The sequence below is a fragment of the Alligator sinensis genome, unplaced genomic scaffold (genome assembly GCF_000455745.1).
Source record: "Alligator sinensis unplaced genomic scaffold, ASM45574v1 scaffold243_1, whole genome shotgun sequence".
NCBI classification, from domain to species: Eukaryota; Metazoa; Chordata; order Crocodylia; family Alligatoridae; genus Alligator; species Alligator sinensis.
The window spans coordinates 4,616,331-4,636,815 of NW_005841841.1; the positions used below are offsets into that span (position 1 = coordinate 4,616,331).

Genomic DNA, 20,485 nt, shown 5'->3' on the forward strand with positions numbered 1-20,485 from the left:
GGGCTTGAGACGTGGGCAGTGGGGGGGGGCCGCTGGCCAGTTGCACTGCGCAGTGCTGGGCACCAAGGGGTGGTGCAGGTGCAAGAGGATGGGGCTGGGACTCTGGCCTGGTAGTGAGGCTATATAGGGTTTAGATGAGGGATTCTGAACCAGGTGCTGGGGGGAGGAGGAGAGGCTTGAGAGCCTTCACAGGGTGCCAGGGGGACCATGGTGTTTGCAGAGGGAGGTGTGCAACCTCTTACATGTGCTTACAGGAGAAACCCAGAGATTTCAAAAATAGGAATGGGAGGAGCTGGGGTTTTACAAAAAGGGGTGGGGGGGCAGCCTCGCTTGTAATACAACCACATTTTTCTCCAATTAGGGAGAAACTAGAAGCTGTATTACTATGAGAAGGGGCTCATGTTTTATTTTTCAGTTTAAGATGAAAGAAAAAAAGCAAATATAACTGTTGGAATGTGCACTAATTTGGTAGAGAGAGAGAGAGAGAGAGCGTATTTTAAAAAACATGGGAAACTAGGCAAAAAAAAATAAATCAAAGGATGCTGTGTCTCTAGTCCTGTAGTGGTGTTATTTAAATGTATGACTCTTATTCAGCTTCATAAAGCAAAAAGCTAGCCTTTGTGAGTCTTGACACTTGCCACTTGACAGTGCCTTCAGCTGTCAGTCCTTTGAACACCTGGGTTACTATTACCACACCTGAGTTAAGGTTTTAACTAGAGCTCAAAATCAGTCTGCAGGGCTGTAAAATACAAGAGAGATTTTACTAGGTATGGCTAATAGCAACCTTTCAGAAGAAAGGATAATTTGAATAATGTAACATCAGAACCATTAAAAAGGAGAGAGGGTTATTAACACATGTGGAGTGGAAAGAGTAACAGGAATTAGGGGGATGATAATTTATGATGTCAATGAACTCTCTCTCAGCACTACCTGAATAGAAATAACACTGCCCTTCCTAGGCAGTTTATTTTAAAGTTTGGATGGAGCAGGAATCAAAGGGAGGGTGCAACTCCACTTCTGCACTCCTGCTTGGATCTACCCCTGAGTAGGAAACCAGTGTGTCAAAAACTGCTCTACCCTGCAGTGGGTTTTCTGAGTTCTATGCAATAGAAGAAGGCTTCAGTAGTTTCCTGTAGTCAAAGAACAAGTGAAAACTCAAAGCTGGTATTTTCTGAGGTGGGTCTTGCATCTGTGAAGGGCTGCCTTGAGTCTAAAAAGGTTGAGAACCACAGATCTGGATGAAACTGCCTGTTGCAAACCTGGGGTGTCGGAGAGCTTTTATTATTTTTCTAAAGTTCCCTGTAAGTGTATGCGACCGTTTAAAGAAATGTGAACTTTGGACTATTTTTTTTCCCCCAACTAGATCAGCTCAATGCATTTTGTGCCTGAAAGCTCATCCAAGCTCTAACCTGATACAACTGATGCAATCAAAGACATTACCTCACAAATCTTAATTCTTGTTCCAGAGCAGTGAGGGTGCCATGATCAGTCAGGATCTTTTTCTTTTTTTATCAGTGAATACTGCTCATGCTTTTTTCCCTATTTTCCTTTTCTTTGCAAAGTTGCTGCTCAGGCTGTCTTCCGTGTCAGGTCCTGGAGCACAGCCCTTGTTGGGGCATGCAGCAGTGGTGGATTGCTGATTGGCCAGGCAGGGGATGGAGTTTCCCTGTGCTCCATACCTGGGAGGGAATCCAGTCCAAGCCAGAGCCTAGCTACACCTGACAGTAATGGGGTGAGAAGCTTCAGAGAGCAAGTAGAGGGAGCAGGAGGCTGCTGTGTTGGCTGACTGACCTCAACCCAGACTCAGAATCGGAGTCAGAGCAGCTGCCTGCCCATCCCCCTGCCTCCCCTCCCTGCACATACCTGCACAAATCTAAGATGAAGAGCCTTTTCTCCCTATGCTGACTGGGGTGGGGGGGGAAACACACCTCTTAGATTTGAGTAAATGCAGCATCGATTCTTTTTAAGCTACTACAAGGAGACTTGTTAGGTTGCTGGAGGGATATTGGTGGAAAGGTTGTCACAGACCAGCTGGGCACTGAGTGTATCAATTATATCGCAGGCCAACTGGGTGCTGTGAGGGTATCGGCCACTGAGCTGTTCAGTTCAGTTTTGGATGGAGGAGGCACAGTTGGGAGTGAAGGAAAGGCAAATTTATTATAGCTTACACACAACAGTTAACAGAAAGATAAATGCGATAAGCAGATAATGCAGTATTAGACAGCTAATAGTAAATAATAACAGATAATAACAAGAGATAGATGGATCAATTCAGTCGCAGGCCAACTGGGTACTGCGAGGGTATCAACCACTGGGCTGTTCAAAACAACAGATAGACAAACATGGGTTGGCAACTTACTGGCAGTCCCTTGATGCCAAGTGATTCCAGCAAAGTCAGGTGTCCCTGATCAACGCTGTCGGAGAGATTACCGGGGAAAATCCCTTGATCAGAATCCGATCCTCACTCAAACCGGGAGTCCAGAGTCCGGGCTTGGAACAGCAGTGATCATTCTGTTCCCTCCTTTCTGCTGGTCACCTGATGACGTGCTTTTTATACCTAGTCTTATGCTAATCTGTTGGCTTTAGAGCCACTCACAATCTTGCCCTATAGCTGTTACCCTATGGGATTAAAAGGAGTTAAAAATTATCATAAAAGGTTACTACCTAGACTCGGGTTTATCCAATAAGCCAATTACAATGCAGCACCTTTAGGTTTGAAATTGACATTACTCCGCCTAAGCCCAGCCCTTTTAGGTTTCTCTGAATATGCTTTCTTGGAACATGCTTTCCTGGAATGTGTTGGGTGTGCCAGGAGGTTGGATCCAGTTTTTATCGTCAAGGCTGAACCCTGAGCAAAAACAGTTAGGTCAGCTAATCTTGCAGCTACAGCTTTGCCTTTGGGGCCCAGTCAGTTCCACGATTAATATGAACAGTTAGTTTTATCATTTTGGTTAAACTTATGACAGACAAGTTACATTTGCAGGTTACGAACTTAAAATTTTATATTAGCTAATATTACCTATTAGGCAAAATACCAAATGCCTCCAAGAAGCACATATTTATTGCTTATTAATCCCTCTGGTTCTGGTTGTCACAAATGGTGACCATAATGCCTGCTAGAACATCTCTAAAGCTGACTTTCCTTATCCATTATCATTTCACAATTATAAATCAGCTTTCCAGCTAGCCACAGCTGAACTTTTTGCCCCTAATAGTGATTCTGTTCCACTTAGATCAATTTATTTCGCTACGGGTCTTCTCCCCAGCATCTTGACTAATGGAATAAACCCAGGTTACATGGACAGCAAGTCTGAACAACATTTATTATTACCTGATTAGTCACACTGTGCCATAAATAAAGTCAGTTGATTTCTGGCTTTTGGGAAACAAAAAGTCTAAGATGGTTTTGTTTGAAGATAATAAAAATGGACACAGTTGTGTGAAATCTCTTCCTCTCGCAATTATGTATTGTTGTGTGTCATTGAGTTAGTCAAATGTCTTTCATATAAGACTGATTAATAATGGTGAAGATTGGAATCTTTGGTGTTTTACCGGGTCATACTGGGAAAAAGTTTGTTTGGATGGAAGTGTTCAAATTGAGTGTCACTTGTGGAAGACTCTGAGAAAGAAAGACTTGGTTATATTTCCAGAGATGATTAAACACTAGATTTAGCTGATTTCATCTGGAGAGTTGTTTTATAGATACATCCTGTCAAAAGAGAGTGCCTTTGTCTTGGGCTTAGTGATCCATGATGGATCACAGAAGCACAGCTATTATGGTAGCTATTAGATTGAAATTTGGTCTGTGATGTGTTTTGTTATGTTCTGGTTTCTTAAACTGAAAAGTCCAAGGTAATTTCATGAAAGAGAAAAGAAGGTCACTCACTAATAATTTGAGTCCTGTGAATATACTGCTGCCACAAATTTGTACTGATATAGCCTATCTAATGCTTAGTGCTTTAATTACGTTCCATGAAATGGGGAGGACCTGGAGGATGATAACGTTAGAAGAGTCAGTTTTATGTATTCAGTTTCAGAATGGTCTTTTCTACCCCTTTCTAACTCCCCCATGGCTTTCACTGCTGTCAGTGGTTACCTGACTTAGGAATGGAAAGCACTCCTAAAATGGAGATTTTTCTGAGGCAGTATATTAAAAGGAAAACCTCAGGTAATGGTAAATAACTTTCCTTATTCAGCTCCTTTAGCTTCTAATATGCATGACCAAGTAATGCCATCTGTGGGAATATAGCTAACAAAGCATTTTTCTACATATTTTATAGTTGGTTATTATGAAATATTCATATTTCCCTTGCACATAATGAATCTGCATGGCAGTTTAATTTAAACAGATTTTTATTCTGACTCTTGAGAGGAGCTGCATTGCACACAGTACTAAAATTAAAACATACTTACTTGCTGTTCCACCAAACCTAGCAGAAGGCTTAAATATGCATCAGGCACATCACACACTGTGCACATTTAGAATCATAGAAAATGAGGGTTGGAAGGGACCTCAGGAGGTCATCTACTCCAACCCCCTGCTCAAAGCAGGACCACCCCCAACTAGATCATCCCAGCCAGGGATTTGTCCACCAGGCCCTTAAAAAGCTCTCTGAATGGAGATTCTACAACCTCTCTAGGTAACTTGTTCAAGTGCTTTACTACCCTCCTAATGAGAAAGTTCTTCCTAATACCTAGCCTAAACTTCCCTCGCTGCAACTTGAGACCATTGCTCCTTCTTCTGTCATCTGCCACCTGGTCTACCTTCATCTCTTTTGAACCCCCTTCAGGTGGTTGAAGGCTGCAATTAAATCCCCTCAGTGTTGTCTTCTTTAAACTAAATAAGCCCAGTTCCCTCAGTCTTTCCTCATAAGTCATGTGCCCCAGCCCCCTCACCATTTTTATCACTCTCTGCTGGACTCTCCAATTTGTCCACATCCTTTCTGTAGTGGGGGGGACCAAAACTGAACACAGTACTCCAGATGTGGCCTCATCGGTGCTGAATAGAGGGGAATAATCACTTCTCTTGCCCTACTGGCAACACACCTACCAATGCAGCCCAGTATGCCGTTAGCCTTCTTTGCAACAAGGGCACACCATTGGCTCATATTTGGCTTATTGTCTCCCAGGTACTTTTCTGCAGAGCTGCTGCCAAGCCAGTCAGCCCCCAAAATGTAATGGTGCATGGGATTGTTCCATTCTAAGTGCAGGACTTTGCACTTGTCCTTGTTGAACCTCGTGAGATTTCTTTTGGCCCAATGGTCTAATTTGTCTAGGTCTCTCTGAATCCTAGCCCTACCCTACTACTCCCCGCAGCTTGATGTCATTTGGAAACTTGCTGAGGATGCATTCTATGCCATCTTCCAGGTTGTTGATAAAGACATTGAACAAAAACTGGCCCCAGGACCCACCCCTGGGGCACTCCATGTGATACCCCCTGCCAAATAGATATCGAGCCATTGATTACTACTCTCTGAGCCTGATGCTCCAGCCAGTTTTCTATTTACCTTACAGGCCATGAATCCAGCCTATACTTCCTTAGCTTGCTGTCAGAATGTTGTGGGAGACATGTCAAAAGCCTTGCTAAAATCAAGATATACCACATCCACTGGTTTCCCCACACCCACAGAGCCAGCCATCTCACTATAAAAAGCAATCAGGTTGGTCAGGCATGACTTGCCATTGGTGAATCCATGCTGACTGTTCCTAATAGGGGTGCACTGATAGAGATTTTGGAGACCGATACCAATAGCCAATTTTTAAGGAGGTATATTAACTGACATCCAATTTCCAGGGCATGGGCTGGAGCTGCAGTTTGTCTGGGGGGTGGGAGAGTCTCCCACTGCTGCATGCACCCCAGGTGAGCGGGGGGCATGTGATGCAGATCTGCTTGGGGAAAGGTAGGGGGGTTGCAGCTGCAGGCTGGGCCTGGAGCCAGGGCTGCACTGGGGTCTTCCCGGTGCATGAGGGCTACACTCCCCTTCCTCTCCATGCATGGGCATTTATTGGTCAAATTATCGACCATATCAGGCGTATTTCCGATATAATCAATTGTCTTTATATCGGTGCCGATCTGACGTTGGACCGATTGTATCAGTGCACCTCTGGTTCCTAATCCCCTTATTTTTCTCCAAGTGCTTAGAAATGGATTCCTTGAGGATCTGCTCCATGATTTTTCCAGGGAGTGAGGTGAGGCTGACTGATCTGCAGTTCTCTGATTCTTCCTTTTTCCCTTTCTTAAATATGGGCACTATGTTTGCCCTTTTCCAGTAATTCGGCACCTCTCCAGATCACCATGAGTTTTCAGATGATGGCCAGTGGCTCTGCAGTCTCATCAGCCAACTCCCGCAGCACCTTGGGTGCATCCCATCTGGCCCCATAGACTTGTATATGTCTAACTTTTCTAAATAGTCCCTAACCTGTTCTTTTGCCAATGTTGGCTGCTCTCCTCCTCCCCAAACTGTGCTGCCCGGTGCAGTAGTCTAGGAGCTGACCTTGCCTGTGAAGACTGAGGTGAAGGTGGCATTGAGCACTTCAGCCTTTTCTGCATAGTCTGTCATAGGTTGCTTCCCCCATTTAGTAAGGGACCCACACTTTCCCTGATTTTTCTCTTGCTACCAACATATTTATAGAAACCCTTCTTGTTACCAGCTCCAGTTGTACTTTGGATTTCCCGACTTCATCCCTGCATGCCTGAGCAATCCTATTTTTGTCCAAACGTGCCCAATCCTATTTATTTGTCCAAGTTTCCACTTATAAGCTTCCTTTTTGTGCCTTAGTTTCCTAAAATGATAAAAATTAAGAAATGGAAAAAAAATATGTAACAGATAAAAAAAAAAAAATCATCTGTATACATTTCTAAAACCCAAATGGGCACACTAAATTTAAAGACTACTGATGTGACAGTGTTTAGGAACAAGCATTTGGTAAGATGCAACTCAATGATTTCTGCGCTTGATAGATTTACCAGAAATCAATGAGACAGAAGCCAATAGGAAAAAATGAAGGGTAGAAAATCCCAGAGGTGTCCCTAGACAAATGCCAATGTGATAATATCAGCTCTCAAACTAACTTCTGTCCCAGCCGCCTGCGGAGGGTTCGGAATTGAGAGTATGGTCGAGGGTAGAAAGGTAAGAAAGGTTTATTGACTTAACAAAAACACAACTACATGTAGTAACAAGACAAACAATGACAGACAAGAACAATTCATGTCGGCAACTTATCGGCAGTCCCCTCTGATGCCTGATGTGCAACAAGTTTCTCTTTCCACAAATTCAGTGAAGTCAGGTGTCCCCGATCAGCGCTGTTGGAGAGGTACCAGGAAGGACCCTGGTATTCAGTCCTTGGGCTCCTCGAGATCCACGGGCCCACTGATCCAGGTCAACAGCTCTCTAATCCTTTTCACAGAGTTGTATCTTCCTTCTGAATGATTTCCGGATGTTTAGCCAATTTATAGCTTCTGAACAGCACTGATAATGTACAGCCACTCAGTTTCCTTTTACTTCAACTGTCCTTACACTGACTAATAACAGTACAAGCCTTGCATTCCTTTGATAAGGTTAATTTTAACTACGCCACAGGGCCTTACTACTTCAAGGCTTTGCTAAATTTACTAGGCCTTACTTTATACAAGGCCTGACTACATCTTAAACTTGAATTAGACTCTTAGCAACAACATACAGCTTAATATCTACACAAATGCAGAAAAACACTTGGTCTACTCTTCATAGAGCCTTCAGCAAGCACCTTTATCACACAGACATAATTTCAGCTATCACAAACTTCATCTTCTGGGAATGAGGAAGATGCTGGGACTTAGCTTAGTTGCTCTGCATACTCCTACCATGGGGAAGGCTGTATAGAGAATAAGGGCAGGGGAGAGGCATATTCTACCTTTTCAGGGCCTTCAACCAGTACCTGTGTGATGAGCTTCCAACCCCCTTATTCAGGAGACAGAAAAGGAGTCCTGGGTCATTCTCTCTTCATTCCTGGAAAAGGAAGGCAGATCCACTCTCCCCAGTCTTGTTTTTTTGGGCAGCAGCAAATATACCAGAGATGCCTGTTTTCCGACTCAAGAAGACAAGTGCATTGTGTTGCATGTGGTGGATAAACCTAGTAATCATAAATAAGGACCTAATGAAATTACAGTTTTGCAGATTTTGTGAAAGTGGGCAGTGCCTGCAAAATCCACGGAAAAACAAAACACTTGCTGAAAATAAAATGCTGGCTCCCTGAAGGGAGCCAGAAGTTCTCAGGTGCTTGCAGCAGCCTCCTGGGGGGGAAGGGGAGGCTGCCTGCTCAAAGGGCTGCTGGCAAGATGGTTGCTCCTGCCTCAGCCACTGATTGTATCTGAGTGTTGCCTGTCTTGTGGTCCCGCCCCTCTCCTCTCCATGAATTGACAGGGGTGGGATGGAAGGGCTGCATGACGGACAGACCTTGCAGCCAATCAGTGATGTGGGGTGCACTAGGCCCACTTCAGCTAATAAGGGGTGTGTGTGGGGGGGTGAGGAGGGGGCTGCCGCAGTCCGCCTGTGAATTGGTTGCTGGGCCCTGCGTTTTGCCTGTGACATCAGTGGGTGGCTGCCTTGAATTCGGTTGGTCCCTAATCATAAGGCACAGAAATACTACTTTGTTAAGTTTACATTTTGCAGAAATTGATGGCTTAATACTGTATCCTGCCATATTACCAGGGAATGTTTTCTATTTGCCAGTCATGAATAGACAGTGGAATTACAAAGCCCTACACATATTAATGTTAAATTACAGAGCTAAACCTCTATGTGTGATGTTGAAAATGGTCCACATATATCCAGATATTTATCTATAAGTATTTAAAACTTATTGAAACATTGCTTTTTTTTGTAGTTTAAACTTTTTGTGGACAATCCAAATAAATCTGTTGCTTCTGGTCTTCAACTTACGGCTACTGTGGAATATCATCCTGACTGCGAGGAAGATCTTCTAGATCGACTTCTGCTCTTGGTGGAAGAAGATGTCATTGATATCCCTTTAATAGGGTATGTTTTCTAAAATACATATAATGGGACTGCTGTGAAAGGGAAATGTGACAACTATTATATCCATCTCTAATGATATAACTAATTTTCACCTGAATTTTGCAAGCAAATGGTAACTTTCTTTGTAAAGTCAAAGCTTGTAAGAATGACACACATGTAGGAAGTTAATTGTGGTGATGTCCCCAATTATTGACCAAGGATTTACATTTTGCTTCCTGGTGCTCTTTTTATTCCTTTTGAACCTGGTGGAGATGTATAACTAGATTGGCTGCAGATGGTGTGTGGGAGGGAAGGGGTTGGGTGACTTCTAGATAAAAGTGGGTGTGGAAACCATAAGTAGAGAAAAAAGGGGACTGGCTGGTGGAGGCATATTCAGCATTATTATATGTGAATTCTGAGAGGGGAAGTAGGGAGACCCAATTGTCTTGTTGGTAATGTAGAAGGCATTGGACATACTGTTTGAGTATCAGTTGATGACAAAATTGACCTGTCTTCTCAATGCAAAATTTAACAATTCAGAGATGATAATTTCTAGTATTGAATACTCTACTATGTCTCTTGTTTTTTTAAACTGTAGCTGTTTGAATTTTAACTTCAAAATTAAGGAGTGACTAAGAGTTTTTTCCCCAGCCCAACATGGTGCTATACAGACACCGAAAGCTGTCTTACAATGAACTGCCTCAGGTCCTGGAAGTTCTACCATGGTCCTTGTACCAAACCAGCTAATTAGTTCTGTGGTGGAGCAGTATATATTAGCTTGGATCAAGTGTTATGAAGATGCAGCTTCCCACAATAGCTTGTTCAGAGCTAAGGTGTGTCATGTAGACAAGAACTAAGAAGTTTCATAGTGGACATTGAAAAAGCTATTTCTGTTTGTCTTGCTGATAGCAAGACAAATCTTAATATTATTTAAATCTGTATGAGCAAGGTTGTACTTGCAGAATGGTCTGTAGCTAAAGAAGGGAACAATAAATTGGTTGTTGGAGTAATAGGCTATTGAGTCTATACTAGATTAATATTTTTCTTGTAGTGGTGTTTTTTCTTTTTACCTTCCTTGCATGAATACTAGATTTATTTAGGAAAATAATACAAGTATCTACCTTCTGGAAATTATTTTAAGTACCATAAATAAAAAAAACTTTAAAAAAAAGTTTTTTCCCCTTTCAAAATTTAATTGTCTCTTATAGGGGAAAAAATCTATAGAACAATGCCAACAGCTCAGTTAGTGTACCTTGCAAGTAAGAAATATGGTTGGTGGTCTTTGGTTAAACCTCGCTCCCCGTTTTCTTCCAAAGGGTAATGTAGGTTGTGAAAGGGTACTATTTTTTTGATGAATGACCTTCAGTTGTTCTATTTGGGGCTATAGTATACATTACAAAATCATTGATGCAAACCTGGTTTGGAATATACCATAATGCAAGTTGTGAGAAAATTCAACCTAGTGTATGATTTTACATAATATGTAAAGTAGGTAATATGTTTTTACCAAAACATGATTTTATAAAAAAAAGTTGGTTTTGTTGAAAGTGAGATATGTAGACCAGTGGTTTGACCTTAAAGTTCTCAGAATTTTTTTTGAGATTAAAAAGTTAACTAATATATATCTTCATTTTATTTTATTTTGCGTCAAAGCAATAATGCAGAACGTGAACTATTATTACAGAGTAGTAATACTGTTATTGTTATAGTTTAATATAAGAATATATAACTTTAAAGAACATAAAGTGCTGAAACTATTTATCCAATCTAAAACGAGATGTTTCATTTAGAACTAAGTAGAACAGTGATTCTCAGTCAAGGTGCCATGAAATCCTTTAAAGGTGCTGCACAATAGCAGTGTTAGGTGTGATATGATCCACAAGATAAACCCAAAGTTTTCAAATAGGAATCCAAAGTGTCAAAATGTCCTGAATTGTTGCAGTCTTTCTGAGGTCTTTGCAACAGAGCCTCCATTATTTTTTTGTAGTCAAGAAAAGAGTGAAAGGTAAAACCTGTCATTTTTGAGGAATACCTTTAATCTAACATGGTACGCCTTGTGTCTGAAAAGTTTGAGAAACACTGAAGTAGCATCTGTCCTCAGTGATTTTAAAAATAAGATAAAAAAGAATGACATGATATAGTGGAAAAATAATACAAAGTGAAGAAACAACCTCTGCATAGAATTCTGAAGCCACTTAAAAAAAATTGATTCATAGGAAATTTTAAATCCTTCTGCGTCAGAACAGAAACAAATTGAAAAAACCTGAAATTTTCCCTGAAGTGGAAATTCCCATTCTTTGACCACATTTGTTCCATTTTTTGGAGCAGCTGGGTTGTGGGTGGTCAGATTGGGGCATCACCCTGGGTCTGGAGAATCAATCAAGATCAAAAGGAGTGCTCAGAGTCTGAGGAGTCTAGTCAGAGGACAAAGGGTAGGGCAGAGCATGGAGTCAGAAGGCCAGTTAGGTCAGGTAATCGAAAGATCAAACTAGGACAGGGGCGGGCAATTATTTTGGGTGGAGGGTTGCTTACTGAGTTTTGGCAAGCGGTCGAGGGCTGCATGGGTAGCCCTGCCCCTTGACAGGTGCTCTGTCTCCTGATTGTCATCTTGGGACCAGAAGTCCTTCCCCTAACCGCTGACCTTTGCCACCGGAAGTCCCTCCCCTTGCCCCTGGAAGTACTCCTTTGGGGAAGAGGGTTTGCCATCTTAAGGAAAAAAAAACCAAACAAAATTGCATACTAAAAATCAAACACCCATAATAATATATTTTAATTTAATTAAAAATATTTTTATCCTGATTTGTGTGCGTTTGTGATGTATATGCAGAAGTGATTGCATATGGGGGTTTGTGGGGATGTATGGATGTGTGTGCGTGTGGGTAGGTATGGGAGCCATGTAGTGTAGAGTGGCTGGCAGGTGGGCAGGAAAGTGGGGAAAAGTGGCGGGGGGGGGAGTGGAAGCGAGCGTGAGCGTGAGGTCTGCACTGATGTCCTGGGACCAGTGCCAGCAGGGCGGTAGGAGCGCAGGGTGTGGGCTGGCAGAGACCTGTGGAGCAGGGTTGAGCTGCACCAGCAGGAAGAGGGGGGAGCTGACCTGCCTCCATAGAGTCCCTGCCGCCCTGTTCTGGGCCCCACGAGCGCTGGCCCTGACCACGCATGCCCTGTACTCGCTTGCGTGGAATCAGCTGGTGCTCAGCGCAGGGGAAAAGCAGTTCTTCCCCCACCTTCCTGTGGCCGGTGCCCCATGCTGCAGCTGATTGCAGCCCGTGCGGGGCTGTTCTGCCTCTTTGCTGTGTCACTGCTGCTCCTCGGGGCAGTGGTGGCAACGGAGAACCGGCACAGGCAGCCCCACGTGGGCTCTGAGCGGCTGCAGCATGGGGCACCAGCCACGGGGAGGGGGAACAGCTGCTTTCCCCCTGCGCTGAGCACCAGCTTGTTCCCTGCTGCCACTGCTAGCCTATGCCCTATGCTGGCTTTGGGCTCGCCTGTCGGGGCTCAGCTGTGGCAGCAGCAGCTGGGCAGAAGCTGCTGCTCAGCATGGAGTAAAGTGGCTCTCCCGCTTGCCGCTGCTGGTCAGTGTTTGCTGCAGATGCCTGCGTGGAGCTCATGCTCCACGCGCTAGGTTGTGGTGCAGCTGCTCCACTGCCACCTCTGTGCTGCTCAGCGGCTGCTGCCATGCTGGGCAGCACAGAGGCAGTGGTGAAGCAGCTGCACTGCAGCCGAGCTCTGGGTGGGCAGTTGCAGCAAACAGCCTGGCAGCAGCAAGCAGGAGGGCCACTTTCCTCTGAGCTGAGTAGCAGTTTCTGGGGAAAGAGCTGGTGCTTAGCATGGGGGGCAAAGTGGCTGCTTCCCCTCCCTGTGGCCAGCGCCCTGTGCTGTAGCTGCTCGGAGCCTGCATGGAGCTGCCTGTGCCTGCTCTCTTTTGCCATCACTGCCCCATGCATGGGCAAGCAGCTGCAACACAGGGCGCCGGTCACGGGCAGGGGTAGTGGAACCGCTTTTCCCCTGTGCTGAGCACCAGCTCATTTCCTGTGGGTGAGCCCTGGGTGCAGAGTCAGGGCTTCATGCCCTTCCCTGCCTTGTATCACGGGGTTGGGGTGGGGTACTAGGAGTGAGTGGGTGTGCAGGAGCCAGCAGCAGCTGGGCAGTGTCTTGGACGGCCGGAGCCGACTCGAGGTGATATATAAATTGCTCGGTCGTTTGGGCGGGCTAGTGAATGGAGAGGCAGACAAAGCTTATTGGTTGCAAAAACTTTACTTACGCCGCTTGTAGCCGCGATGCAGGTGGTTCGGTCGCTTAAACAACTCCGAGAGTTGCTCCAGCTGGCAAGGCTCAGACCAGCAAATCCGTCCACAAATTAAGCCGGCAGGGAAAGGGTACGTCGAAGGATTGCGCTCGGCGACGGGGAGAAGAATCGAAGAATAGGTGATCAGTCTATCGATTAGCTTAGCCGCAAGTCAAATCTCTTCAGAGGCACTCTGCAGCGTGCTCAAAGTTATCCGACTTGGGCGGAAGTCGCACGAAATTTTAAACGGCTAGCAAGCCAATTACTAGCCGCCACGTAGGAATAATTTAGAACTGGCCAATAGCGGGACACAAATTTGCATTCAAATGGCGGGAACTCTCTTGCACCGGGGTTTTCTGTTGCAGCAGAAAAACCTTTGCTGTGCAAGAGGCTCTCGTGTCGCGGGAAAATTCCATCGTGGCACCAAATTAATGGGGTTGTGCCAGGCAGGAGCGTGTGGCCTGTGCCAGTATCCTGGGGCCAGTGCCAACAAGGCCCTGAGCAGGGCAGCAGGAGGTCCTGGCCGGCATGGGCTCTGTGGAGCTGGGCCAACTCCCCCTTTCCCTGCTGGTGCAGCCCAGCCTGGCTTCACAGACCCCTGCCAGCCCATGCCCTGCACTGTTACTGCCCTGTTCTGGGCCCCACTGGTGCTGGCTCCGGAACATTGGTGCAGGTCCCACGTTCCCGCTTGTTTTCCCTGCCTCCCCCCAACCCCACTTCTTACTTGAATTTCTTGTGCCAGTGAAGCCACAAACAGTTCCAGGGCCCCAGGCCAGAAGCCCCTGCTTGGCAGCGGGGTCCCTGCTGTTGCAGGAGCCTGCCGTGGCTTCCCCTGGATCCTACTGTCGCTGCCTCGTGTCACCTTTGACAGGAGCCAGGGACAGATAAATATTTATTTTCTAAGATTTTTAGGGGCTCCGCGGGCTGGATAGAATGGCCTGGCAGGTCAGATCCAGCCCTTGGGCCATATGTTGCCCACCCCTGAACTAGGAGCTGGTCAGGGAGCCAAAGGGTCAGGCTGAACTTGGCGTCTGTGGACGAGCTGGGTCAGGTAGCTGGAGAATCTAACAGAGAGCCAGTAGAGGCACGAGCTGAGGACAAAAGTCTGGCTACAAGTTGAGTGCTGTTGCCTGGCCACTTTCTGTTCTGGGTCAGGCTTTTTTTTTATAATATATATACACAGGGAAGCGGAGAAGGGTCAGCTGTTCCTGGCTGGCTATTCCAGTGGTAGGGCATGGGTGGATGACTAGGCCCTGGTAGAAATTCTAACCACCTATGTCCCACTTCACTGCTCAGCAGGGGAGGTGGCAGACTAGGTTGAGCAACTGTGCTGGGCTAGTTGAGGCCCTGAGTTTGAGGTTGTAGTCTGACAAATATAACTCAAATGTTCTTTCTAGTCACTGTCTGCTTAGAAGAGCTAAAACTGTTAAAAATGCATGTTGCCAGTAACAGTATTTTTTGAAGACTGTGGCTTTTGAAAAATCAATCTCGTATTAAAGTAGTACATTACTACGTTTTAAAGCAGAGCATTAATAGAAACCGTATACTTTTAATTGAAGGTAACTCAATTCTGTATGTTTTGCATAATACCATGAAAAGGACCTGGTGTTTGCTGGAGTAACTTGGTCTGCTAAACTGGTCTGTTACCTGCTTCCTATATTTTGTTTCCTTTGATGGTGATTGAATGAGAAATACTTTACCCATGGGTTTATCTAGTTTGCTGTTTTTCAATCAGTTGCCTGTACAGTCATATAAAAGCTCAATTTTTAGAACTGACTACTTGAGTCTCAACACTTTTAATACTGCCTGAGTGGGTCTCTAATGTTGTATTGATGGAAAAACTCTTATTCACTAACAGGTCTAATAAGTAAACGTGACAAGATCTAGTCCTTTGATAATAAGTCGTGTAATGTCTTCAATTAAGTCTGTCTACTATACTAAAGAACATAATGGTTGTAAAATGAAACATGCCGAAGTAATGAATCACCCAAGTTAAGGTTGTCTGTGCAATGTTAAAGTGGAGTCCTATCATAGTAAATATTACTCTGTTAAAAAAAAAAAAACATTTATAGGGGTTCCATCTCCATTCTCTTCCACTGGAGCAGATCTAGGATTTTGAAGAGGAGGTTGCAGTGAAAAGCACAGGTCATGAGGCTGGCAGAGGAGACTGGCGGCAAAGACCAGTACTTTCACTGGGTGTGACTATCCCATTGCCCCCCTATCCCCTGGACTCCTCTTCCTCAAATTTAAGTAAGAATCTTGGCTGTTCACAAATAAATTGTTTTTCCACACTTTCAGCCATGCAAATGTGACCCACTCTTTGCATTTAAACTGGGTAATTTGTATCTTCACCGAGGTTTTGAAGTCAAACTGTATGTTTGATTAGAACTGTGGAGCACCTGACTTTCCAGATTATGCTTTCCATGGTACAGATTTAATATTAATAGAGCTTGAGAAATGTTTTTGTTCCTGCCAAAACATAAATATTTGGATTTTGAAAACTTTCTTTAAAATATTTAAAATTTTTCTTTGAAAGAGATGAAACCAGTTTTCTTCCCACACTGGAAAATTTCACTCAAAAATATACCCTAACTCCCCCCGCCCCCCCAATAATTTAGTAAATAAAAATCAGTTTATTGTTTGAAGAAAACAAGAAAAATAATTGGAATCAGATATTTTCTGCAGAAATTTCCATTTTAATAAACAAATTACTTTTTATTTGGAAAAAAATGTATTGGACAAAACATTTGAACAATACAAAAAAAATGGCTTCATTTATTAGATAAATTGGATAATCAGCTATTAGATAAAACTACCGAAAATCCCTGCTAAAGTGACTGATCTATACAGACATTCAGCAAGCTGGGTCAAACTAACGTGATGCCTCTTCCGGGTGTGAACTGCACTTGGTGCGGGGATACCCTGAGCTGAAAATAAAGGGCTATTTTTTCCCCCACATCGGTAAGCAGCCTCAGATGTTAACCTTCCATGAAAATTTGTTTAATATAATGTATGTTTAAAAAGAAGTAAGGGTGTAGACAGAAGTGCAGCTCCCAGCTGTAACTCAGAAGGATTTTTGCAAAGTGTTCTGAGTTACAACATTACCCCAGACAAAACAGAAGTTCACTGTTGTTTCCAGGGCTGGGAGCCTGCAGCCAGGTTCCCGTAGCAATGGCCATGGCTCTCTGCCAGTGCTCCCTGTTTTCAGAATGGGAGGGGGGGAAAGGCAGCAGAAGGAGATTGTTCTTGGGGCTCCCTAGCCAGTGCTGAAGGATGGGGTGGGTGAATTGGAGCCCCTTTACCTTGGAAGGGAGGTTCCAATACACATGCCCCACCCTCCAGAGGGCCTGAACCCCCCCCCAACTGAACTCCCTCAGCTCCCTTTCCCCCCCTCCCATTCTGAAAACAAGGTCAGTTTCGGAGCTTCACAGACACATCTTACAAAAGATGCTATATTTTGAAACATCTTTATCTGATACTTCATGCAATGAGAGGTCAGATTTTCACCTGATTTGGCCATTTTTAAGCTGTTTGCAGACGTGCACTTGTGTTTGGTCACAGCTATAAACTGTCTACACCCTAAGTGTAATATTAAATTACTCTCCATGTAATGTAGAGAGTGGTACTTAGCTGTGTTAGTCTGAAATCAGGCAGAAGGCAGGGAAGGGTGGTACCTTGTAGAAAATACTTGTTCAGAAAAGCATAAGCTTTTGTAGATGACAACCCAAGTGGGCTGTTGCTACGAAAACGTATTCCTTTCTGAATTTATCTCCAAAGGTGCCTATAGACATGTGGAGAGGCTGCTCCAATGTCCTGTAATTACAGCATGTTGGAGCAGATTCGATAAATCAAGTCTGCTGGAGCATGCTAATTATTGCACTTCAGCAGCCTCCACATCTCATGTATCAGCATCCCTGTGCTTCAAAATGGTGGTGGGGGTACTTTAACTAAAGTTTGTTTGATGAGCTTAAGTTAAAGTGCCCCCTCTGCCATTTTGAAGTGCAGGGATGCTGATATGTAAGACGCTGCACGCGCTTTGGGTTGGGGTCTTCAGCTGCAGCTATAAGCGTGCCCGATTCACAAATAATGTCATATAGTCATGGAAAATAACTTTTCTAAATAGGACTTAACAATTTACATTTTTGTGATAACCTAGCCAGGGACCTTAGCTGTTGGTCATAGAGTGCAATTATTTTTACAGTAGTAAAACAGAGTATGTTATTTTTAGATCTTGGTCCAATTTTATTCCTAGTATCATACCATTTACTATAAAGAAGCTAAAGCAGGTATTAATTTGATTTAGTATGTCTTAGTCATATTAAAATGATAATATTCAGTTCTGTGATTCAGCTGGAAAACTGATGACCTACACTAGACAGAGATGCAGCAATTACACTGAAATTCTGATTTGACCAAACATTTGTTTGATTTGTTATTAAAACATTAAGCATAGAGTCATTAGAAAGTCATATAACTAGTCATAGCTTTTCAACTACTTGACCTTTCATCTTAAAACATGCATGAATTTTAATAGTCTTGTCTGTTAAAGAATCTTATCTGAGTCAGAAATTATCTTTTTATTTATATGCATTAAACAAGAGGTGTAGCTGGCTCATGAGCTGAATTAGATAAGATTCTAATGTATCTCATATTTCTGAACCAATTTCTTAGATTATAGCTTTTCTTAGATGAACTGGAAAATATTTATAAAGGTAATTTTAAAGGGTTTGTGACAGGAGGCCAGCTCAGGGCCTGGTCTCAACATTGGCCTGCTCTGCTGTCTGTGTGGGGCAGTCCGCCCAGAATCTTCTGCCATGACTTGCTGTTTAATAAGTTGATGTAAAATGCAGGAGGCAGCCCATTTTAATGTCCTGATACTGAGGGTGATATACATGGCTCTATACAGTCCCTACACTGTACCCCATTCCTACACTGTGCCCCATGCCTTGCAGATGGCATCCTGAGTTCATATCTGCTCCGGCCCAAGGCCAGACCAAATTCTGTCCCTTGCTGGGCATCTAACATTCTGCCCTTCTCAGGCCTGGTACATACCATCTCCTCTCACAGGGCCTCTTCCATTCTACCCTCTCACACAGGGCTTCCTTTCATACTGCCCCTCACTGGGGCTCACACATCCCACCCTACTGTGTAGCCTTTTGGGTCCTCCTCGGGACCTACCCTAAATAGCCCTTTAGGCTTTTTTGCTCACAAATTCTAGCCGGTACACATGTAGCCTTACTTTTCATGGCTGCCGGCCTCCTGCCCCACACTGGACTGAACTCAGCCACTGGCCCCTCTCTGGATCACTCTCTGCCCCCTCCCTGGGGTTTCTCTTTCTGTCCCCTTGCTGGGGCCACCAGGGTCTTCTACCACCCTGGCTCCTCATTTGGCTTGTTCTGAGCCCTCCTTTCTGAAGGCTACAGGCACTCAGCCTGTCTGGAGGCTCAGGTGCCTGGAGACATGCCTGCCCCCACCCCGTGTCTGCTTTCTAAATTACCCATTAGGTAGTGGGAGCTGGGGGCACCCTTACCCGCCTTTCACTGGGGAGGCAACTGGCCTGGCATTTCTGGGGAACTACCACGCCACAGGCAGTCCCACCAGGTCATCCTTTCCTAGCAGGGTGCAGTTTTACGTCTTACCCAGGACCAGGATCCTCCTACGATCCCCATAGCTCCTGCCCTTACCTCCAAGATGTTCTGACCAGCAGCTCAGCCGGGAGATGTTTCTCTGGCTGCCAGCAGCAGACTGCTGGCTCAGCCTTGAGGGCCTGGATCTAAAATGGAGGTTGTTCAGCCCCCTCCTCCAATCTTAGGGCCCTCCTGGCATCATGTGACCACCTCATTAGGGCTAGCCCACACCTCTAGGCCACCCTGCTGCCTGCTCTCAAGCCTGAAAGTGGCAGACACCAAAGGTGCTTTGCCACAGGGTTCAAAAGCTATAATCAAGATAGGGGTCTAGGAGACAACTATTTTACATGCTACTTGTCTAGTTTGTCAACTCCTAGAATTCACTATTTTTGTAGTATATCCAGATTAAAGGGATACATGTATTAAAAAAGTGACATTGTGACATTTCAGGGATGCATATCCTGCCTTCTTCCCATCTGTTCCTTTTGTGTCTAAATGTATCAAGGATGTACCACAGTTAACAAAAACTTGGGATCATTTGGTCTTGAGAGAGACAAGACTATAGATCAACTATGATCAGGACCTTTTTTGCAAACTTAGGCCCATGACAAATGTTATGCTTAAAATGTGATTCGACTAGTTAATCCTGTCTCAAGTAGTGACCTGGCCACATGTTAATTCAATTAATAGCATGATAAAATGAGGATAAGCTACAGAGTTCTTCCATAAATTATGTTTAATAACTTTGGGTACCTGTACACAAGCATGGAGGCTGCTCTGACATGGTGTAATTACAGCATGTTGGAGCAGACTCAATAAATTGAGTCTACTATGATAGCTATGGATTAATCGAGTCTGCTAAAGTGTGGCAATTACCACGTGTAGCAGGGCACTGGGATGTGCCTGCTTCTTTAAGATAACAAACTGCCTAAGAGGCTGCTTGCAGGTGTTAGGGGGGAGCTAATGAGGGACTCACTTGACCAGAAGAGGGCTCAGGGTTGATCTATATAAGCCATGGGTGGGCAATTATTTTGGCTGGAAGGCTGCTTAATAAGATTTGGTGAGCTTTCAAAGGCCGCATGGGTAGCCCTGCCGCCTGGTTGCCATCTTGGAACTGGAATTCCTGCCCCTAACCCCTGACCTTTGCCACTAGAAGCCCCTCCTCTTGCCTCCTGGAAATATTCTTTTGGAGGTGGGGGAGGGGGATGGTTGCCATCTTAGAAATAAAACAAATAATACACTAAGAGTCAAACACCTAGAGTAACATATTTTAATTTTATTACAAAAAATATGTTTGTGTCATGATTTGTGTTTACATACTGTATGTAGAGGTGATTTACATAATAACTCAAAAATAAATTCTTAGTTTTGTATATTGTGTGGTTGGAGAGTGTGTGTGTGTGTGTGTGTGTGTGTGTACGGTGGGGGTGTGTGTGTGTATGGTGGGTTGTGGGGGGGTGTGGGGAGGCACGGGGTATGTTGGGGGTGTATGGGTGTGTGGTGTTTATGGGGTGTGAGGGGGTGTGGGGACCCCCCCCCCATACTCCTGTCATGTTGCTCAGCCCTGCAGGTGGTGG

At 44.5% G+C, this 20,485-nt stretch overlaps 1 protein-coding gene across 1 annotated transcript in view; it reads left to right on the top strand.

The window, feature by feature from the left end:
• Positions 1-20,485, top strand: part of CFAP47 (cilia and flagella associated protein 47) — a 757,346-nt gene that overhangs the window by 23,433 nt on the left and 713,428 nt on the right. Inside the window, exon 2 of the mRNA XM_014520638.2 lies at positions 8,866-9,017. Within this exon, the coding sequence (XP_014376124.2) occupies positions 8,866-9,017 (152 nt within the window). The remainder of the gene's footprint in view (positions 1-8,865; positions 9,018-20,485) is intronic.